We start from the raw sequence: 23,796 nt of genomic DNA on the forward strand, positions 1-23,796 counted from the left end.
CGCCGTCCTGCGAGGGGCTTCGGTGCACCGCTCAGACTGCGTCTCCCAGAGTTCCCCACGGCGGACCCAACGGCCGCTCCGGGTATGCCGTGCTCGGCCCCAGGCGAGGAGCACGCCGGGAAGCGCAGTCCGCTCGCTTCGGGGAGCCCCATCGCTGCCGGGGGAGAGAGCCGCGCTCGGGCCGGGGGGAGCAGGGAGGGCGCGAACCTCCCACGTGAGGCGGAGAGCAGCGCGGCGATTGGCTGCCGGCGGAAAAGAGGCGGGCGTCCGGGAGAGCTTCCGGTGCGCTCGGCCGGGCAGCTTGTTTGGATGCTGCCGTCACATCATGGCGACGCGCGGAGCGGAGGCAGCGCGGGGAGGAGGCAGCAGCAGCGGCGGCGGCGGCGCGGCGGGACGGAACCGGCGCCACAGTCAGGGTCGGGGAGGCGAGGAGGTGGTGGCGGGCGCCAGCGGCAGCCCGGAGGTGAGAGCGGCGCGGCGGGGAGCGCTCCGTTCTGCCCCCGCCGGCTCGCGGCGCCTCGCTCTCCGGCCCCACGCGGCCTCCGCGCTCCGCGGCGCTCTGGCTGTGGGGGCGGTGCCGCTCTCAGGAGGCCGCGCTTCCCCGGGGGGCGCCGCGCCGGGCTCGCGGGGCGGGGTTTCTCGGCGCCCCCCCGGCGGTTCCGCGGACGGAGGCGGGGCGCCGCCTACCCGCGCGCGGGGGCCGCTGGCAGCACGTGGTGGAGCCGGTACCGGTCGGAGGCTGTGCCCCCCGCCCCTTCCCCAGAGATCTTTGCTCTGAAGGGATGCGCGGCTTTGGTCCGCGAGGAGGCAGGTGGCTTGTTTAGCCCTGCCCTCGTTATCGGAAATCGCAGCATCGCTTAATTCGCACGGCGGTACGGAGTAGAACTCAACCCCCTTGAAACATAGCAGGGAGTATTGGGTAATTTCTACTTCGAGTATCTTTCAAGAACTAAAAGTCGTCTGACAGTCTCTTGCAGGTGTATTCCCCCTGTTGGAGTGTCTTTCTTTGTAGGTTCCTTGTGCCGTGCTTTCTTGGGACTTAAGAACTTGTCCACCAGCTTTCTGCAGAAGTGCAGATGACAGAAAAACAATTTAGAGTAAGAAGGAAGTGAAGCATCTCTGTGGGAAGTGATTCACGCTGTATTTATTAAATATTTTTTAAATTAACACCTGTCTTAGGTGCTTGCATTAAAAAGCACTGGTGACATGTGCAGCAGCATGCTCTGTACGATTTCCATATAGGCCTTGGGTTCCAGCAGTGAGAATTTTGCTAGAGCTACAGGAAGTGTTTTCTCATGTCGGTTTTTGTTGTTGTTTGTTTGTTTTTTAACCAAAATAGTGCTTTCAGAGCACCGGAAGAAAGGATACAAATCCACTCTTGTGGTAAATCAATATTGAGGCCGTGGAGTGTGTCCAGAGAAGGGCAACAAAGCTATGGGGGTCTGGAGCAAAAGTTTTATGGGAAACAGCTGAGGGAACTGGCATTGTTCAGTCTGGAGAAGAGGAGGCTCAGGGGAGACCTTATCACTCTCTACAACCGCCTGAAAAGAGGTTATGGTGAGGTGGGGGTTGGCCTCTTCTCCCAGGTAACATCAGTAGGGTGAGAGGGAATGACTTCAAGCTGTGCCAGGAAATTCAGGTTGGATATAAGGAAAAATTTCTTCTCAGAAAGAGTGGAGAAGCACAGGCTGCCCAGGGTGGTGGTGGAGTCACCATCCCTGGAGGTGCTCAGGAAATGTGTAGATGTGACACTAAGGGACATGGTCAGTGGGCATGGTGTGATGGTTTGATTGTTGAACTAGGTGACCTTAGACATCCTTTTCCAACCTTAGTGATTCTATGAAATAAAAAAGCTATTTTTGAAAGCAGGAGTTCTGTGTGTCAAGGCCACTGAGAGAGAATGCAGGAAGAATGGAAAGGGCACCAAAACAAGGACCTTGAGCAGAGGTATGAGAAAATCTAAGTGCCTGAGCCAATATTAAAGGCTTAAATGTAAGGCCAACAGCACTAGTAATATAGTACTTCTAATATTTATGAAGAGAAATAACACAGTGCTTCTAATATTTATGAAGAGAAAATATTGTCGTTCAAGAATTTGTTTCTTAATGTTCCTCCTGCTGTGCTGGGACACCTCACCTTGCAGTGATGATGAGTAACACTGAGGTGGAGGCCTCAGTCCAATGTTCTGAAGGCAGATAAAGGAGTGCTGAGAGCATCACTCTCAGTGTAATGACAGGGCAGGGTGAAGTACTTGTTGGAAATGACTTTATGACCTCACAGCTGAGATCCCTGTTCAGAGGGGAAGCCGCCTCAGAGGCCATCATTTTTCTCAGAAAGTTGTAATTAAACTGCGTGGCTATTTAGGTTAGTGAACACAGCATACAGAAGTATGACGTGGAGAAGCAAACTTAATGAACTAGTCTTGTGGTCACAAGAGCACTTGGATGCTAGACCAGTGGATGCTGGAAGGTGCACCTGTAAAATTCAAGCTACAATTTTGTGGCATACCAAAAAGCTATTTTATCTGGGAGGGAAAAAAAAAAAAAAAAAAAAATTACCACCAAAAGTGACTTTAAACTGATTTTTAGCACAGTACAGTTATGTTAAGTGAAGTTGTCTTGAGTATCTATGGTGAGCAGAAATCTGTTATATGTGTTTTCAAATCGAGTTTTGGTGTTTTAGCAAGTAAAAGTGAAATGCTTGGATGGTAGAAGCCTAAAGCTTGTTCTGCTCTGTAAACCCTTAGGATAAAGTGCTATACTTCTTGGCACAAGATTTTAGTGTAATTGGTTGGTTATGTGCATATGTTCTTGAAGCTTCTGGGATGTTTTTGAAAAACATTAACAGCTCTGAAGGCAGAGGTTGTAAAGGCCTTCTTACAGTATGGACCATCCATTGCTATGGGGAATGTAGGAAATGCTTTGGTTGTTTATTTTTTTTCGGGTGCTTTGCTAACGTTTAGGAGAAACAGGAAGTTATGACAGCAGCTAATTAGGATCTGTTATTAAGAGGTACAGAGATGCAAAGTATAGGTAGGTTAGTACCCAACAATATGCACAGAGTATTTTTAGATAGAGCAACATGGTACTTCATAGGTACTGGAACAGAAAAGGATCTGCCCACATTATGTTTGCCCATGGTAGGATAGGCTCAGTGTAGGCCTTCTCATGTAGGGCATGTTACTGCAGTGGCAACATAGAATTTGACATAGAATAACACTGGCTTAATGCCTTGTGATCATAGGCAGTTTCATAAGTAGGGTGCCTGTCTTTGTGCTCTCACCTTTTAGGTGCGAAGCAAGGTAGAGTCTTTCTGATACGCACCTGCTTGATCGAGGCATGAGTTGAGAGAACAGAGCAGGCTGCTGACCTGAAACTCTGGGGTTTTTCAAGAGGAGTGCTGTTATGAATATTATTCCTGCAGGCATCCTCAGGCTGCCTGGCCCTGTCTTAAATGGCTTAAAGATGGTTGTGTTTATTCTGAAACATCAGTGTCTTGTAATAGCTGGATTCACAGCTACATATGTAGCAGGTATTTTACTTGTAACAGAGGAGTTTTAAATTTTGCCTAAATACTTTTGAAATATTGCAGTATAAAGTCCTGCATCTGTTGTGCAGGATGTTCTTTTCTTACTGAAAGTCTTTAGGTACTTTACGATCTTACTCAGGTCTTTCAAATTATAATCCGTGTGTCATTAAATCTGCTTGGAAGCTGGCTGTAACCTGAGTGACCGTGGTAGCAGCTAAAAACGTAGTAGTAATTTCAGTAACTGGGTTTTGGTGGGGTGGCTTTGTTTTGTTTTTATGCAGTCAGTACTGAATCAGCACTATTATACAATGCACTGTTGGAAGTGCTCTGTTCTGGCTGGAATGTTAAACTGAGAAGTTCACTCGTCTGATTAGCATGAATTTTGGAGGGAAAAAGGTAATGGTTTGGGTTGTTCTGTCCATTCCTTCAGTAAGAGGGACAATTTTAGCAATAGTTATACAGTGTAGACCATAACATTATCAATGTGGCAGTTGTTACTTATGTACTTCAACCAAATCTGTAATTATTTGTACTTTGTGTCTGAAGAGCAAAGTGTAAAAAGGCTGCTGCAGATCTAAAGCATGCATGTCCAACCTCCAAGTCTTATGTTTTCGTTGTTGTTGTTTTAATTTAAAACTATTAGAAGTTTTTTAAACCTATATGCATGGACTATGTATTGTATTTAATATGTGGCCCAACATGATTCCTCTTCTCTCAGTGTGGCCCAGGAAAGCCAAGGTGTTGGGTATCTACTCTCTGAAGTGACAGCTTGCAACGCTGAAGTGAAAATGTTGTTAATCATTATCAGGAGGTCATCTAGCTGTTAGCATTTGTGGCACCTGTCAGGCTGTAATAGACTCCTCGGTACTTAAAATGAAAAATAAACACTTTCTAATTTAGGTTAAACACATTAGAGTTTGTCTATGTTGCCCCATTGCTGTCAGTCCTACTAGGATTTATGAATGACAATTTGATGGGATTTGAACTTGTTTTTTACTTAGTCTTGTATGTAATCAATCAAGTTGTTGGTATTGCTGCCTTTCTGTAACCCTTTCTCTAACCTATTCTAGCCCATCATCACCAGTTCCTAATTATATTTAAGCCAAGAAAATTGAATATTAATACCAAAATGGTCTCCTGCCATGCTGTGCTTCAGCTTTGGATGAAGCAGGCTTGCTTGTCAGTAAGATTCAATTTGTTCCACGTTCATTGGAAAACCAAGAAAAGCTTGAAAAGCTCAATAGTTGCTTTCTTTCGTTATTGGAAATGTCATGCTATTATTTTGAAGTCTATTTGAAATGTACAGGGCACGTGCACACCAATCTTGATCCTTAGTTTTCTGGTGGGTGACTGCTACCTTCTCTGCTAGACTTGGGAGAATGAATCTGATGGCCTCATGGTTTTTTTTTCTTTGTCCAAGAATAGAGAAGCTCCCGGAATTGAAGGATTATTATTGTCAGTAAAGAATTGGACTGACACCTAATTTGACTTCTAGAAAAAGCTCTGCTGAATTAATGAGGTGATGGTGTTCACTCAGCAAAGCTGCCAGGTGCTTTGGAACATGCATATAAATGCCAGCTCAGAAATGAGGGATATGTAAGGTACTGAGGCAGTGTGCTAGCGGAGTGGGTGTTTTTCAGTCCCTGGCCACATATGTGCCCCTGCCAGTAGCTTTTCACGTTTCCTCAGTAGAAGAAGGAGTTTTCATGGATGAAAATAGCTTCTTGTGGACGCCTTCTTGCTGACGGTGCTCTAGAACTGCAGGAGTCCATGCTACCTGCGCTTCTGTGGTTAGGATGAGGTATTTTTGGCTCAGTTCCTCACGTGCCGGCTGTGATCAGGCTGACCTTTTTTTAGCGTCTTTCCCGTCTTGGCTGATTTCCAGCCATCGCGAGCTCTTCTGTGCAGTTGGCAGAATGGCCTATTGCTGTGCAGTGAACTGGGCCGAGGGACTGATCTGGCTATAAGCTTTGTTAGAACAAGTTGCACAAACGCTGCTCTCAGCACAACAGGGAGGTGGTCTGAAAGAGGGGAATGAGGAGTGATTGCAAGAGCGCTGCCTGGGCGCTGCTGCTGCTCCCTGTGTGCCAGCCAGGCCTACCTGCTGCCTGTTGGAGCGCAGGGTGCTTCTGTGCTCCACTTTCTAAAAGAAATTCCTGAGTCTCTTCATGAATTTCAGAAAGCCTGAAAGTGCTGCCTCTGCCCAGAAACTCTTGAGGTTGGGGCAGGCTTCTCCTACTGCTTGCCAGGCTTCTGAGGGTCAGGAATCTGAGCTAGAAGCTGACATCCCGCATAATGGGGAAAAACAGTGCATTTCAGCTCTTGTTGGTGCTGCAGTTCTGCCTCAGTTTCATGCTCTGAACTTTCCTGCTTTGCCAGTGTAATGTGAGCCCTGTAGTACTCTGTATTCGGCTTCTGGACAAATTGTGTTTCTTAAAGAAGCCCCATGCTCTGTTTTTAACTGTTTGTACAAAATTAATTTCACAAAGTTTGAATGAGCTGTACGTGTTTCATATCTCATACTGTTTTTAGGAAGAAGCTCTTGTTTGCTGAACTTGGAGTAGTGAGCCTTTCCCATGCAAAGGAGGTCTCATGGCTTAAGACAATCTGAGGAAAGAGCATGTTTTAGAGCTCTAAGAAAAACCTTGGGATTGATCACTGATTACATCAATTCTGTCCATGTATTTATTACCTTTGGAAGCTTTCATCAAGCACATTGTCTGGCATGACTGGAAGAAGATAAAGCTACAGTGTATTTGCCCATAGTGCTTTCTACACTTCTAGAGAGCAGTGCAAAGTGAAAATCTTTGATAAGTCAGAAGTTGCTGCTTAATGTCTGTACAGATTATTTACATTTGCAAAACTTATTGTCCTTCCTGAAATGTATTGCTTTAATTCCATCTTCACAAGAATGAATTTACCTTGAGATAAGGTCTAATGTAGGGGACTTGCTTTGATTATAGCGAACAACTAAGCTGTCATGCATGTGTTTTTTTACAATATGTAAAATATATATGCATACAGTATGTATGCATGTTTGTTTAATGATTTCAAATTACTTGAAGCCTGCTAAAGAAAATGGGATTTGGACTGTATCTTGAAGTATATTATTAGTGTTGGCTGTGTTCCTTTGATGTTGGCTACTTGCTTTTGAACAGGAAGATGGTCCATCCATGCAGAATGTACAACCCAATGCCAATTCCTGGTGTTAGACATTAACATTATTTTTAACAGTAAAACATAATCTGAAATTCATTTGTGCTTAAACAACATCACTCTGCACATAAACAAGACCTGGTTCTGTAACTTTTAAAGCTTTTGGGGATGATTCAATGGGGGTGAATTTCAATACTTTGAAAATGAGTGTGCTCCTAGTCCTGTTTATCGTTCTTGTTAGACGGGTTCTCTCCAATCATAAGTTGTCAGTCACGTCTGATTGAAGTAGGTTAAGTGCTTATCCTTGAAGAAATGTGTTTCTATGAATTTCTTGACCTTTCTTTTGGTACAGCTCTTGAATGATTTTAAAACTGCTGTCTTTCAGTTCTCTGAGCCTAGTATGTAATAAAGCAGTACTTAACCATGATACATCCTTATTTCAATTTCCCGATCCTATTTTTCTACGTGCTTAATATTTCCTACACTTAGTGTTGATTTTTGAGATACAAACTGAAATGTTTTCAGTTAAGTTTGAGTGATTTAATAACTCAGATGATGTCGCATTTGTTTTGGAGCTTCACAAGCATATCTCCATGTAAATGTTTTTGTGGTGACGATGTACTGAAATTGCTAATGGTAGGAAAAGTAGTATTTTGGACTGTTGTGCTGTTTTCTTCATTGTTCCTTAGGCTTATTCTGTTTACATTTATTTATATATGGCAGTAAGTATCACCTTGACCAACATGAATAACAATGGGCTTTTACTCTTTTTTTTTTTTTTTTTTTTTTTTTTTTTTTGCCCATGCCACGTAGAAGTGGAAGTTTCCATTTTAAATACACTGCTTGATTGTTGATCTCTGCTTTTTCCTTTCGCTTCTGAAGTTGGTTGTTGGTGCAATGGAAGAAGCTGGATCCCAGGAGACGGGAATGAATAACCAGGATCAGCTGATGAACAGCAGGTGCAATGAATTGTCTAACACAGTGTTACAGCATACGCAGCCCAACTGTGACGGCCTGGAAAACACGGACACATTGGAAGGAGCTGAGTATATCACAAAGAACAGAAAGCTCCCAGGGTCCACGTGCTGCTCTCAGGAGTCTCGTGAGGAGACTCCTGGAAGAGAGGAAACCCGTACTGATCCACCTGATGGCCAACAAGATCCAGAGAGCGAAAAGCACAAAGAGAAAACTTTAGGTGTGTTCTGTCTCATCTTTATTTTGTAACCAGAACCACTTAGAATACTTTGTTAAGGACAACAGAATGTATACTTTTACTTAGGAAAAAACAGTTCTCAATGCGTATGTAAGAGTCCCTCTGCTGATATTGCTGTTTTTACAGCAGGATTTTTTGTTTGTTTTTTTTTTTTCTGTCATTACTAATTAGCTTTTTAACTTCCTGGTTGTTGGATTAATTTTTAAATTTGTGATTGCAGTCTTTAGTGCTCTCACTGCTGGTGTTTGAATTCCAAAAGCATATTAAAAAAGCACTTTTGTGAATATCTTTTAGTAGCTAAACTTCAACCTTTTAAATTAATTCAACTTTTTCTTTCCTGTTGTAAGGCAAACAAAAATATTTTTGTGGTTTTAATATTGAAGTAACTTTTGCTATCCAAGTTGTGTAATGGCATATAGTCAAGTAAAATGATTCGTACTGTGATGACTTCGCATTATGCAGCTATCAAACCAGAAAACAGCTTAAGTCACACTAGTTTCTCGCACTTCTGCATTTTACTTTTAAAGACAAGCTGCTGTTCTGGTAAGTTTTTTTTCCTCCTCAATAAGGTCATATTTCCTTCTTTTAATAGGAAAAGAAGTACTATTATTAATGCAAGCTTTGAACACGCTTTCTACCCCAGAGGAAAAGTTGGCGGCTTTGTGCAAAAAGTATGCTGATCTGGTAAGTAATTTGTAAAGATAGCAAGAGTTATTCATGTGTTAACGGTGGAATGCAAGAACTTCTAATACAGGGTGGTTAATGATTTTGAATGTTTCACAGTGTTGGCAGGCAGAAATGAACACACAGGCTTCTCATGAATATTGTTCCAGCAGAGCTTGTGTTTAGTCTTTTCCTTTCTGCAAGACTGTCTAAAACTAAAGGTAAACTAGATTATAACTTTTTGACAACCTTGTACTGAATCATAACGCTAGGATTAACAGAATGATTTTTCTTTTGGAAGACAGTATTTTCCTAGGTTACGTCTGCATTTTAGCATAAAGAGAAAAAACATACTTTGCCAAGGACTTGAAATAAATTAGTTCTGCTTAACTTCTTAGAGACTGAAGGTAGAATTGGAAGGTGTAATTTTGCTCTGTGATCATACATACAGATTTCTTCAGTAACAGATCAAAAAGGCAGAACATGTGTCATGGTTTCATGAGAGCACATTCAGTTACTGATTGTAGAGTGCATTCCTACTCTAAATGACACAGAACAACTTAATCTCTAAAGTAATTGATGACAAAATTGGGTGGATTATTGGGTCATAAGTTGTCTTTCTGGAATGTGTCTGGAGATGAAAAATGCTGCTCTTGTTCATCTTGAGATATGGGGACAGCCAAGAATGGAAATAACACCTGCATGTTTTTTTCCACCATATTTGTAGCTGCAAAATGAAAGTAAAAGCAAATGGCTGAGTAGCTTAAAAAACACAAGGCTTGCTTTCTCTTGTTGTCAGGTGTAGTACGTGTGGAAACATTTCTGAAAATGGCTGCATAATAAACATAGTGGCTGCACAACATGACAGAACTTCTGAAATAAACTGTATTTCTTTTGAGAGTATCGATGTCTGCAGAGCTTTGCTAATGAGCTAGTACAAAAACTTTCTAGTCACAGAAGCAATAACTATTTAAGAATACGTGTTGGTTAGCTCTTTTTTTTTTTTTTCTCCCAAATCCAGAGTCCTCCTCGGAGGTCTGACATGTTTTTGCTTAGTTTTTTCTTGGTCTCACGTGTGTGTTCTTTGTTCACGTGAGTGAATTTCCTTCAAAACTAACAACTTCTCTAAGAAATCACTTTCCTCTAAATGAGAAACAATAACCATTCTGTAGTACAACTCAAGGATATTGAGAGAAAATACACTAAATGTGTTGGATTTTATAAACAACTGTTTGTGCATGTGGTGCCCTTTCTATTTGAGCAGACAGCTCTCATGTCAAGTCAGAGATGATGGCCTGCATGAGGATCTAGGTTAGGATGACTTCCATAATTCTTCTGAGAGAAAACAGTCTGCACCATTTTTGTTTTTTGAGTTCTCTTGTTGAAGGAAAGATGTTTAACTAATTGAGGAACTGCTAGACTAAATGATAATCAGTTCCTTCCTGTAGCTTGGCAATCAAGACAGACCTGTTCACGTTGTGATTTATTTTTTTTTTTGCTTCTTATGGGAGAGGGTCTGCAGTCTGTTGTTAGAATCCCCAACCTAGGGAACCAGTTGCTCTCTCTAGCAGTTCTCAGCATCGTGGGAAGTCGGGTGGGAGCTCATGCAGGTGTAACAGTAGTTTAGTGTTAGTATTTAGTGGTGCCCTGTTCCCCTTAGGTTCATTTTGATTTGGTTGTGCTCCTTTTAAGATGCATTCTTTCCTTCATGATCATGGTGGTGAACCACTGGCATAGGTGTCAGATTTAATGCCAGCAGAGGTTTGAACTGACAGTTTATGACAGTGCACCTACAATGCTTGTTTTCTTTTTTTAAAGATTCATCATCTTTAAAGCTCACTGTCAGGTTTTTCAGTGGTGTCTCATGAAAAGGACTGTACAATAAAGGTAGGACTGCCACTCTCCTGGCAAAAGATCTTCCACAATTTTTTTTCCTATTTTGGAATCTATCAGAAGATCAGTTTGTGACGCAGGAAGGTTTGCATCCTTGGTGATATGTCTCACTGGTGTACTTTTACAGGCCTGAAGTTTCATAGGCATGCAGACAGTAGAGCCACTTAGTGTTTTTTTCAACCAAGAAAAGGGCTTTTTATATTTGTGTACCAAAATATTTCCATAATATTTCCTTTGCTCCAAACTAGGTGAAATACAGACTTTATTTGCTGCTTTATGGTGATCCTTAACTTTATTCTTTCTTCTGTGCTTTAGCATTATTTTGAGCTCTTCCAGAAAACCGTTGTTGTATTCCATCATGGTGATGTTCCTGAATGCCAGCCTTCTCTTCCTGTGGTGTCCTGAGGCTGAGGCACTGATAAGGAGCAGTATTCCACTTAATGTTGTTAATACCTTTACAGTAAATCAAACCCTTAGTAATATGGTTTCTTGGGGAGCCCAAAAATCAAATGCAATGGAACTTGCTCTTAACTAGGTGTTGTTGCAAGAAACTCTTCGATTTGCTGGATGTTCATAGAGTAGATTTGGAAGTAGATCTGCCCTGATGCAAAGTTTAGCGATGTCACCTACCATCCAAATAGTATAAAGAAAATGACTTCAAAAGTTTTTTTCGCGTGGTTGAGGCTACATATCTTCTAAGTCAACAAAGCCTGGGCTATGCAGCTTTAATAATTTGACTTGATTTGTGTCAAGGCTGCTGGTTGTGTCTGTTCCTTTCTCTGAAGTAACTTAGCATTTTACAAAATGTTATCAACTACTTCTTGCTTCAGTAGGATCACCTGCTGACAAGAACGCAGTTTCATGGTTTTCTTCTTTTTGATGTTAAAAACAAGGCATGCTTGATAAACAGTTGTGTGTAATTTACAGATAAGAGCGGAAAGAACTGTGGCTTGCTGAAATGCCAGTCTCAGCTTTTAATTGTATCTGCTGCATCCTCCTTTTTCAGGGCTAGTCCTGCCCCTGTAGTTGAACACAGGCTGATAGCCCACGGTCAATAGGTCTGTGGTCCGTGCTCTTTGTCAAGTTGGAATGTGTGTATTTTCCTCTTCTGTCCTTACATATTTAGGATGCTGGGTGTTTCTCTAAGATCAGTGGTAGAGGTTCAGATAATGAAATTATTTGATTTCTTTGCTTTCATCTGAAATGTTTACATGTTCAGTCTGCTTTCGTAGATGCATAGAGATAATCCTGGCTATGTTTATTTCACACATGCACTCTAATGTTAGTTGGAAGAGAGCCGGAATGTTCAAAAGCAGATGAAGATACTGCAGAAAAAGCAAGCACAAGTTGTGAAGGAGAAAGTCCACTTGCAGAGCGAGCATAGCAAGGCCATTTTGGCACGCAGCAAACTGGAATCTCTGTGTCGGGAGCTTCAGCGTCATAACAAGACTTTAAAGGTTAGTCTGTTGGCATAAATTATGATGTGTGGTGGTGAAGATCCTTCTTATTGATCATTGCTTAAAATTAACCCTGCTGTTTTTCGCTTACTGCTTTATCCCGTGTACCTGATTTTTAAGGTAAAGAACATGAGGGTAGTTCAGCTGGCTTTGAACTATTCTCTAAACTGGTTGATAGGTCATATTACTTGTACTCTGTGGTCTTGTCATGTTTATTTCTGGGAGCAGTAGTGATGACTGCTGAAAAAAATAGCACAACTGAAATAACAGCGGCATGAAATGTCAATGTGTCAGGAAAGAAAAGAGGCTTAATTATGTCAGAATGCAGTTTCTAGGAGTAAAATGGAAGAGCCACGAGATTCTTATCTGTAGTCAGCGTAGGAAATTGCATTAGTGTCAGTTCTGTTTTTAACATTTAGTTAATTCTTATTCTTGCAAAGGTATGTATGCAGTATCTTGAAATGCCAATAAGAATAAGAACAAGGTTCTCTAAAGGCGTTGGAACTTCCAGATACTTCATGTGGATAGATCAGTATAATATAACAATTGTGGTATTAACAATGTAGAACTTGAAACTGTACAGAAGTGAATTACTGCCATCATTTCTGACTAAAATGTATGGAAAAGGCACATGGTCTGGCTTGAGCACCATTACTTTCTAATAATTTCTCATAAAAGGAAGAAAACATCCAGCAAGCACGTGAAGAGGAGGAAAGGCGAAAAGAAGCAACTGCACATTTCCAGATTACTCTGAATGAAATTCAGGCTCAACTGGAACAGCATGATATACATAACGCCAAGCTCCGTCAGGAAAATATTGAGCTGGGGGAAAAACTGAAGAAGCTCATTGAGCAATATGCCTTGCGAGAAGAGGTACTTACATTGTGCTCCTGGTGGGATTCTGTTAGTTCTTTACAAGGATTCAGTAATTATTTCAAGGGGCCAAAACCCTACTACTTGACACCCACCGTATATATGACTTAAGAATATTCTTTTTAGTTCACTGCCTTGAAAAATGACGTGGTTGTTTGGCTCACTGTCTGCCATTCCTGTGGTTTTGCATCTCTGTGTTCAAAGTGCATCGTAAACAGTGTTTCACTGTCAAGGTCCCCAAACAGAAATAAGTTGTTTGGAGATCACGGAGACTTTCTTTGTTGTTGAAAGTATTCAGAACAACCTGATCACTTTGAAGTTGTCTCTAGTTTTGGTGGGCATTTGGACTAAACAGCTTACGAAAGTTATTTTCAACATGAGTACACATTAATATTAAATTCCTTGAAAGTGCAATTTCACATTATATTGTGAAACAGTAGTCATTATCTTATATCTGTTAGTTCATTAACATTCTTTTTTACAAGCTACATTGTAGTTCTTGTTTGTTGGTGTTGAATCATCTTAAGCTATATTGCCTTAAGAATATATTTGGACTGGAGTTATGGAAATGACTGTATTTTAGCACTGAGCTAGCCTTAGTTGTAATCAACACATAAACTAACCAGACAAACACTGTTAGTTCTTAGTTGGCATAGGAGAGCTGGAATACAGCTTTTTTTTTTTTTTTCTAATCTGGATCAGTGAGAAAATTGACTGTAAGATCCAGTTCCTGATCTTTTAAGATCATGGAATATTTATATAAATACATACATAAAATGAGACAATTTGGGGAAGACAAAAGGTAGCAAGTTATTTTGTGCAACTGTATGCTTGGAATTAAGGCTGTATAATTGTTCATTGTTTTGTGGAGTTTCATCAGCCTAGTCTGTTTGCAGACCTTTCTTGTTTCGAGTTTTTTTTTTTAATTTCTTGGAACTAGAGCTTGTAGAAGAAATGTTCAAAGTAACATAAAAGCTTTATAAGAAAGAGCAGATTGCTGTAGCGTATCTAAAAATGTGCAAAGTGCTGAAGTTATTCTAATGATTATTAAGTGTACTTCTAACTTAGGCTTCTATAAAAGACAAAAAAAAAAAAGTGTAGTTGTAGGGGACAGAGGGGAAAAAAGGCATTTTAAAACCATCGTTTGCTGCTCTTTCACATAAAACTTCTCAAGAATGTGTCTCCCCCATACATGTACATCTATGTACCTTTGACCTGTGTACAGTTTATCTTTGACTAAAGGTTGTTTTTTTGGTTGGTTTTTTTTTTTTTTTTTTTTTTTTTTTTTTTTTTTAGCATATTGATAAAGTGTTCAAGCATAAAGAACTGCAGCAGCAACTTGTGGATGCCAAGCTCCAGCAAACTACCCAACTTATTAAAGAAGCGGAGGAGAAACATCAGCGGGAAAGAGAGTTTGTAAGTGAATTCAGTGTATGTTAAAAAGAAGATGTCAGCACATCAAAACAGACTTATGATTTAAAGCAAAGGCAGCAAACACTGAACTACTGGGAATGTATTTTGAAAGTTAGAATAGCTTTTCAGTGTCAGGACTGAGGTGTAAGTTCTCTGTGTATGATGTGTACGATATTAATGTCCACGTACACAGGCAAGTAGTACTACTGTTTGCATTTACTTAGTAAATGGCTCGATGTCACTTAAATTTGTCCTGGATTCAATAATGTTTTGTTCTGAAACATCGCAGGTACTTCCTTGCTATCGTGTGGTTATAAGTTCAGTTTTTATGCTATAGGGTGTAACAAAAGCAGAATAAAATGTACACTTGTCAGAGCATCTGTCCCCAAAAATATGCCTGATATTTCATTTCTATGTTGGTAGTTAGGAGTTATAGAATCACAAGGTTGGAAAGGACCTACAGGATCATCTAATCCAACCGTCCTCCCGTTACCATTGCTACCACAAGCACTAACCCGTATCTCGTAGCTCCTCATCCAGACGCCTCTTGAACACTGCCAGGGACGGCGACTCCACCACCTCCCTGGGCAGCCATTCAGTGCCTGACCACTCTCTGAGAGAAAAAGTTTTTTCTTATGTCTAACCTAAGCCTCCTCTGGTACAGCTTGTGGCCACTTCCTCAGGTCCTGTTTGTTGCCTGGGAGAAGAGGCCAAACCCCTCCTCATCACCACCTCCCTTTAGGAAGTTGTAGAGTGCAATGAGGTCTCCTCTGAGCTTCCTCTTCTCCAGACTCCAGTTTTCTTGCAGTCTCTCAATAAGTTAGCTTTCAATTAAAAACAAGTCTTACAAGTTTGTTGCTGCCTTTTAATGGAGTTTTCAGAAGAAGCAAGGCTTTTGCCTAGACTATCTTAAAATGATCATCCATTGTTAGACTGTATATACTGTTAAAAAATAACTTTGGAATCTAAAGCTGATGAAAATCAATTTAAAGATAAATGTACAAAATGCTATCAAATTGACACAGTTGTTTTGAACTGATCTGTAAAGGTACTATTAATGCCTGGAGAAGTGAAGGTGGAAAATAAATTACAGAAGTTTAGAAAGAGGTATAAGTTACGTATAGAGCATTGATGAAGTACTTGTATAATTTTAGTAGATCAATTTTGCTACCAAACTAGAAACATAAATTCTATCATGCTGTTATCTAAAAAAAAGTCTCAGCGGAATAGTTTCTGTATGCCAACACATGCTTTTAAGTTGTATGTCTATTGAGGTATAGTTATAATTAAAGAACCAAAAAAAACCCACAAAATGACAATAAGAAAGTGTACATGTGAGGAAATGTCATTGAATGGCCCTTAGATGATATTAATCTTTGTTCATTTTCATCATAGATGAAGTTCTTTAAGCTGTTCTTAGGCATATTTTCCTTACATGCTTTTTTTCTCTTGCTTTTTTTTAGCTGCTAAAAGAAGCTACTGAGTCCAGACACAAATGTGAACAGATGAAGCAACAGGAAGCACAGCTGAAGCAGCAGGTATTTTTAAAAATGGAAAACTCTTTGATAACAGGTTTTCCAAAATAAAAATATTGGGACTTTTATGACTGTAGTGAAATGTAACAAACTCATGGAAAAAAAAAAAAAAAAATACATCTTATCATTCAGCAGCTACAATGTTGGATTTTCTTTTTTTTTTTTTTTTTTTTTTAAATCCTTGGTGTTTTAATTAAATCTTAAACTTTGTTTTCGTCAGATAACTTCTCAGTAGCGTATTACATAGCATAAGCTGCAGAGATTAGACATTCACTAGTTGCTGCTGAATTCCTTTGGAAAGTACTAGATGCTAAGCAATAAAACACTGGAGTTGGTGTTCTTTTAAATTAACAGCAGTATAATACAGTGCATTCTTTGTGGTTATTTACTGTTCTTTGCCCATTTTGAAACTTCTCTCTTTGAAGGGTACTTCATCATTTTTGTAGCTTTTCTGGTCCAGAGAGACCCTTGTGACTCTTCATGTAGAATTGCCTGTGGATTTTTAGCCATGTGGGCTTTAAGACTTATTCTTTACTGTTTGCATTCCATGCTGCTGTGGGGCAATGGAAGCAAGAATTGTTTTGTTTATCCTTGTAGTTTTTAAAATTTTTTTAACCTGAAGCTCAGCCTGCCCAGAAAACACTAACTTTAGTTGTTTACTTGCTGGAAGTGGAGAGATGGGCTACAGTTTTTGTACTACTGTTCTGGATCACTTGCAGTCACTGGCTACATTTGAGCTCAGCCCACAAGGCAAGGGAAAGTGGTAGGTTCAGCTAAAATTGCAGCATCTGAGAAGCAGCAGATAGGGCTTTCACTGTAGGCTTTTTATTGCTTCAATTTCCAGTTCTCTGTTAAGTCTCCTGGCAAGCTGTTTCATGACCATTTTTTTCCCCTGTATTCTACCTATTTTTTTTCCAAGCAGTTAGATTTGAATTGTATGTATGTGTATGGTTAAAATATATGTGCATCCCTTCACTGGCATTGACCTTGCCTGGAGGAATCTGGACATCAGTGTTTGTTTTGCTGTTGTTTTTTTTGCTGTTTGTCCCAAATAGTTTTCTTTAAATGTAGTATTTTGTTTTATCTGCAAAAAAAGTTACCTTCTGTTTAAAATCCCACTGCCTTTTTTTTTTTGCTTTTTTTTTTTTTTTTTTTTTTTTTTTGCTTTTTATAGTAACAGTGGGTGTACTCATGGCTTTCTGTGGTCAGCAAATGTTGTTGTAGAATTAGATGAGCTAGGAAGTTCAGTTGCGTTAAAGGAATAGAGTCATAATCCACCGGTCAAAAGTGAGACATTTCTTTTATGAATTTTTCTCTTATTTTTTTGAGGAAAATGTAGTATGTGTGCCCTGAATGTTATGGTCATACAACCACTGATGCAACTAGTTATCTCAGTTCTTACACTTGATATAAAAAGCTACTAGTAAATGGTCTTGGCATTTGGAACTTCTGTATTCTCCAAACATCAAATTGCATGCTCATAACAGTGCATTTTTTGCTTTATGCTTCATGTTAGAACCTTTTGGGAAAAATTATGCTCGTTAACATATTTTGCTGGTCCTTATGACTGACCTTGTGGTTCAGGGCAAGAAGTTTTTCTATAACTGAATATTAATGCTCTCCAGTTATTAAACTAGGGCTTTTCATGATTGAATGAATGCCTTGTCAATATTCACTTCCCATAATTTTTGTTCACTGGCCTGATTTTGTAGGTTATGAATATATATCTTGAATTCTGGACTCAGCCATGTTTATTTTGTCCCAGCCTTGGTTGTTAGCTTTGGCTGGTTAACGTGGAACGGTACGTCTTTTCTGAGCTTAATTTTGCTTACCATGTGCTCAATTTCCTCTATACTGAAGTCCATAGGTTGGCTTTTGGGGATTTTTTTTTCTCAGTGGGGAAGCAAATTTTTTGGCAATGACTAAATACAGTGAAACATTTGAAACATTTAATTAAACATGATATCCCTTTCTTTATCCCGTTAGAATATTACTCTCGTGTATAATTTCAATGGCATGTTTTTAGAAAGTCTCTGCATATTCCTCAGAAGAAAATTGCAGGATAGCATGAGAGAGAGTTTTCAAATAAATAAACAACAAAATCATCTGTGTTCATCTTCCCTTGTACCTTAATGAATATTTCTGTATTTGCATGCAGCTGTTATTAATGTTCCTGCCCCTTTACCAACAGCTTTCTCTCTACATGGATAAATTTGAGGAATTCCAGACTACCATGGCAAAAAGTAATGAACTGTTTACAACCTTCAGGCAAGAAATGGAGAAGGTATTTATAGGATTACTTAGAGTATCAGAAAGAATAATATAAAAAAGCATGCTGTTAGTCCTATGCATTGTAGATCTCAAAATAGTGTTCAGTTTCTGAAAATGTGTGTTATTTTGAGACTTTAATATGGTAGGGGGTAAGGATTTGTCTTATTGTGAAAGAGAAATGAATAATGTTCTGTGGTGGAGTTGTTTTTAATGTGGCTGAGTCCCAGTGTCAGTGTTATGAAAGACATGCCATGGAGGTTTGATCTGCTGCGCTTATGATTTTAACTTCTTTATTGAGAATTTCATTAGCTGCTCTCAGTGGTTACTAACCTGTTTCCTTCTAGGGAATCAGGCTTGTTTCCTGTGAAAGCAGGCTCCGTATCTGTAGGGTTACTTTTGCACAGAAATACTTTTCTATAACATAATTTGTTCAAACCAGACTTTGAAAGTAACATTATGAAGAGTCAAATTATTTGTGTCTACCTACTTACCTGTGTTGCAAAACAAGCTACCAAAGCAAGTCCTGTATTCTTTTGTAGATGACCAAAAAGATCAAGAAACTGGAAAAAGAAACTATAGTGTGGCGTACAAAATGGGAGAACAACAACAAGGCTCTTTTGCAGATGGCTGAAGAGGTAATTATTTGCATCTTTTAAGCAGCAATATTGCTGCACTGCAGCCTGTGTTCTGTAGAACTTACTGTGTTTCAGTAATAGATAGAAGAAACTATAGACTCCTCTTGGACTCTCCCCAGTTTCCTGGTGTGTAATGGTACAGTCCTATTCTCCACAAATGGTGGAAAATAAGTTTGGATTTAGATGATAACTTTTCATCGCGCGCACAAAAAAAAGCCAACGAAGCATCATCTTTCCTTGCTCAATTTTGCCCACCTTGCCCACGATTGGTTGGGTACTGTGTATGATGAAACCATGCATGTTGAGTGGATTGACAGTATTTTAATATGCTAAACAAAGTTCAGTCAGTGCTGCAGTGGAGATTCGTTCTAAATACATAAGATGCACCTGAAAGAAATAATCTCTAAGTAAAGAATTGCTTATTTTCTTCTGCTGCTGTTTTTGTTGTCATGAGGTGCCATTACTTAATTGCATTCTAGCAGGAGAGGAGCTGTTCACACAGATGTAAGAATACTGTTCTCAGTTTTTCTTGTTTACTTCTGAATTCCATCTTAAATATGTTACATATGATCTTACTGAACTGTTGGATATCCCTAACTGCTGTATAGGTTCTGTTATAAGACTTTATCTTTCTCCCTTCTTTTAAGGAGGTGATTAGAGAGCTATGAATATGGTACTTTCTGACCTGGGTTCTGCTGCTGAATCATAGACTTAATCATAGAATTGCTCAGGTTGGAAAAAACCTAAAGATCATCAAGTCCAACCACAGCCTAACCATAATACCCTAACTCTAACAACCCTCCACGAAATCATGTCCTTGAGCTCCACATCCAAACAAACCAAAACGATTTTTAAACACATCCAGGGATGTTGACTCAACCACCTCCCTGACTTCTCACTTACATTCCCGTATTTTCCCATTGTTATCAATCTTTGGGTTGATTGATAGCCCTGTGAGACTTCATCTTAGCTGATAACTCAGCCCTTAGCTAGCATTGTGTAGTTAGATTGCTCTTGTGAAGTTTCGAGAGTTATCTGTTGTCACTCTCAGAAAAACCACCTCTAGTGGAGTGTCAGGTATTCTCATGTAGGATTTGACCTATCGGATGAAGTAACATTTTCAGGATTAAATAATGGTGATTCTTTCCATTAATTAAAAAAAAAAAAAACAAAAAACAGTTGTATCATGAAACTTGTTTGTTTTCTGTTCCTCAGAAAACAGTAAGAGATAAAGAATACAAGGGCTTTCAGATAAAACTGGAGCGTTTGGAGAAGCTATGCAGGGCTCTTCAGACAGAAAGGAACGAGCTGAATGAGAAGGTGGAAGTCCTTAAGGAGCAAATTTCTCTCAGAGAAGCAGATGTGGATCTAGCTGTGCAGGTGTTGCAGTCCTGTACACTCAATTCCCACGAGGAGCTGGAAAGTCCCACTGACACAGAAGCAGGAATCCAGCCCAACGTTGAATCACACGCAGCAAATCGTTCCGAAAAGACTGTCTTGACAAGTCCTGTTCCTGGCACTGAATCTGTAGACTAAAATGAAGTGTAAACACTGTATTGAGAGATATATTTTGTGTATAACTTTCTCTGTTGGTGGTAACTATTGGTTTTGTGGTGAAAATTTTCTTACTTTTTCTACCATATCTGTATTTTCTTAGAACTACTGGACTTATGTGGTACAGGAGGCTGCATAGCAGCTTTAAATAGCTTAAACTATAAATTTTCCACAACTGTGTTGCACATCTGCCTCATTTTTTAAAAGAAAATATTTTTCCATAAAAGGATGCATGTGCATTTCCTCCCCACAGCACGAATCACCGTCACTGAAGACTGTGCAGATAGAACATCGGTAAGGGGAAACAGTGACAAAGTGTTACTTTTTGCTTTAAGGAAAGGCATTCTGGTTTTGTTCATTGAGTTGCCACTCGATATACTAAAGATTACCATTTGTCCTAAATTCATCTATATGAGGATGTCTAATGGCCAGTAAAAGTGTCAGCTTTCCCCTCTTGTATGTTTTCATACATAATGAATGAAAAAGGTCCAGAATACAGAAAAACGTACCTTTAAGGGATTTTATATACTTTGTGGTATGGGGAAAACAAAACAAAACAGCTTTGAAAAATGTTAATTTGCAGCTGGTGAAACAGGGTGTACAACTTCTTTTCAGACTTCTCAGGGTTGTGTTGTAAAGGTTATTTTGGACTGTCTGCCCTACCTGTGAGCGTGGTAAATCCAAATGTGAGAGAAAATGTACAGCAAGGCGGTGGAGTGGGGTTTTGCAGTTGGGTATCCTGTTGCACGGAAGTTGGTCTCGTTCTTTCCCCCTTAGCTGCAGTGTGTCCCTAACATATATGATTATGCTGCCTAGAGAAATCCAGCGTTGTCTGGACGCATCTCTGTGGATTATCAGAAGAGCTGTGAAAAAAAGAAAACATATACTGCCTGAAGTGTAGAAGACATAAGCCTCCACCATACAGGGGTTTTAATAGCTGTGTATGCACTGCATGTAAGCATATGCTGTTGTAACTGAACATATCCATTTGAGTACATCTCCTGAAGCATACGTGGAGGATCTTGCACTCTCAACCTGGATGCTGTACCAGTTGGCGGGGTGCCTCCCCAGTTAGGTTATCTGTGAGGGATGGGATGGTATTTCAGATGGTTACGGTAACATGCCACGAGCAAAGTTTCCTTGTGAAGCTTCAACCATTTAGGCTTTTCCTTTTAAAAAGAAAAAAAAAAAAACAAAACAACATATGTCCATATTTTGACTTTTCTGAGAGAAACTAGGACCAACACTTCCTTTTGCAAGGTAATACGTGAAATAATTACATGCTGCCCTTAACTTTAGTTCATGTGTATGTACCGTCTAGTTTGGGTTGCTGTTGTAAGGATGATGAAAATGTGTAGCCTTTTCTGGTACTTAAAGTTCTTTGCACTTACTTGGGAGGGGGTTTCTGAATCAAGCACATCTCTCAATGAGCTTCCCACCCTCGTTGCCCTTAACAGTTTAGTGGCTAAATTACTTGAATGTTCAGGCTGCACTGAGCTCCTGATCCTTTTTCTGTAGTGATGTACATTGAAATAATGTAGCTGTCTCTTAAAGAGAGTAAGGTTGTATAAGGCCTGACAAATGTGTTGTAGCTCATGCCACTGAGAGGAGCTGTGTGAAACTGACATTTCTTACCTGGTGGAGCGAATGGGAGGCTGGCGGTGTGGTAGATGTGTGCAGGCTTTGTGCTTGTGGCCCAGCAGGAATGAAAGAAGGTAGCAGTGAGTCGGGTAGTTTAGACTCAGAGCTTTGAAATGTTAATCGTGCTGACCATAAGGCTTAAACACACTGGGAAGAAGTGTTTCAGACTTGTGATTTCGATGGCTTGCTTTGCAGAATCAAACTGTTTAAACAAGAGTTGGTGCAAAAACTGGTTTTCAAGCAAATACTGAGCGTGAATTGATTTTTCCTGAGGGAAAGTGAAAACCTTTGTATCAAATGCATCATACCCTTGGCAAGGTGGGACGTGCAGTTTTCTATTTTTACAGTTTATTATTGGGGCATTTGTATCTTTTAACAATCCTTTCTATAGTGCTTGTTCTATATGGAGGCAAGAGTGGATTTTTGGACCCTGCTGCAAGAATACTTCAAAGGGCTTCTAGAGACACAGCAGATATATAGAACAGCAATATATTTGTTACCTACTTAACTTGTAAATGAATCAGAATGCCCCAAGTAAAGGCTTTTAAAATGGGGATATCGTTTTTGTACCCATGATGTACCCTCATCGCACCAACTTTTCATTTGGCTAAGTTGAGCTGTACTTTGCTTCCTGAAGCCAGTCAGTACCTTTTCTTGCATTGCTTTAGGAGTGTTGTTTTAAAACAAAACATACAAATTTATATTAAGGGATGAGCTCAGCACTCTGCCATACAGCAGGCTCTTGCACTGCCAGTCTGCAGCCAAGTTGGCTCCAGTAGGGTTTTAAGCAAACTCGTGTGAACGCCTTTCTTCCACTACCATGGACTGTTTAATCGGGGCTGGAAATGGATGTAGCCTGAAATACATGTGTCTGGTCATCACAACTCGGGCCTGACTGATGGTTTCACCATGATTAAACTGCGAAAAAGCTGCATTACACTGATGCAAGACCCAATTATGTGTATGCATACACAAGGAAGTTAGGGCTGTAGCTGATGTTTTGTCCTTTCTTTCATTATACTTACACCTGGTTACGTTACAGTTCAATTCTCAGGTGTTGCAGAAAATCTACCTCTTTGAACTGTAGATGGAAATAACTGTGAAAAAAAGTGATGCAGAAATCTAGTTTGTGCTAAACACACTGCTTTATTTTTACAACCCATGTCTGCTTTCATGAGGAAAAAATGATAAATGAACAGGCAGTCTTTGTTTTGCTTTTCAAAAACATTTTGTAGAGATTTTTCACTAATGTGAATCTGAAATTTTATCTACTCAATTCTGTATAGATTAAGTAAATAAGTATGCTTAATATATTGGACTCTGGGTTCTTCTTTACCATCACATGCATGCCTCACGGGGGAGCTTGAGGTGTGGCTGGAGCTGGGACAGAAGCATGGTCTGTGTACTGGCTGGGTCAGGCTACACCCCTCGCTTTCACAGCAGCCACCCCCAGCCTCTCTTTGGTATCTGTATGTCAAATCAAAACCACACTCAGAGAACACGTTCACTTCCACTTCCTGCACGTCCCACACCAACGCAAAGCAGCCAGCAGGTCTCAAGGTAAATGCTGAAAAATGCCATTCTCTTATGTACCAGAAGGTGGATGATAACCTGCTGCAGATAATGACCAAAAGACATGGCTGGGAAGGCACGTGCTGGAAGGAAGTCAGCTTATGGTGCTAGATGGAAGAGCATCTTCCTGAGAAACAAACTCCTGAACTGCATTCTATTTTCCAAGCACCAATGCTTGTAAGAAAGGGACACGTTAAGCTACTAGATACAGGAATATCCAAAATACAGCATTCTCAAGTTGTATCAAAACTCTCTGCTGTTCAAATCTCCCCTTAAAAATGTGAATATTCACCTTAACTAGCAGATTTTTGGAAGTGAATGGTTGAGCAGTGGGTTGACCTTGGGCAGCAGCTTAAGCACCCACACAGCTGCTTACTTGCTCTCCCTCATGC

General features: G+C 40.1%; 1 protein-coding gene across 2 annotated transcripts; it reads left to right on the forward strand.

Moving 5' to 3' along the window:
* Positions 1-325: 325 nt before the first annotated feature.
* On the forward strand, positions 326-23,141 carry TXLNG (taxilin gamma). Of its 2 annotated transcripts, XM_042867297.1 has the most exons (10): positions 326-463; positions 7,567-7,879; positions 8,490-8,581; positions 11,740-11,910; positions 12,589-12,783; positions 14,080-14,199; positions 15,660-15,734; positions 17,923-18,015; positions 18,542-18,637; positions 19,853-23,141. In XM_042867297.1, the coding sequence occupies exons 1-10, from the start codon at positions 326-328 to the stop codon at positions 20,171-20,173; spliced, it is 1,614 nt and encodes a 537-aa protein (XP_042723231.1). In that variant the 3' UTR covers positions 20,174-23,141. The 2 variants fall into 2 exon arrangements, with proteins under 2 accessions (XP_042723231.1, XP_042723232.1); XM_042867298.1 differs by lacking the exon at positions 326-463 and having other exon boundaries at positions 7,502-7,879; positions 17,890-18,015.
* Positions 23,142-23,796: the final 655 nt, after the last annotated feature.

The sequence above is a fragment of the Lagopus leucura genome, unplaced genomic scaffold (assembly GCF_019238085.1).
Source record: "Lagopus leucura isolate 7727_CA_CO unplaced genomic scaffold, USGS_WTPT01 Super-Scaffold_100001, whole genome shotgun sequence".
In the NCBI taxonomy this organism is placed as follows: Eukaryota; Metazoa; Chordata; class Aves; order Galliformes; family Phasianidae; genus Lagopus; species Lagopus leucura.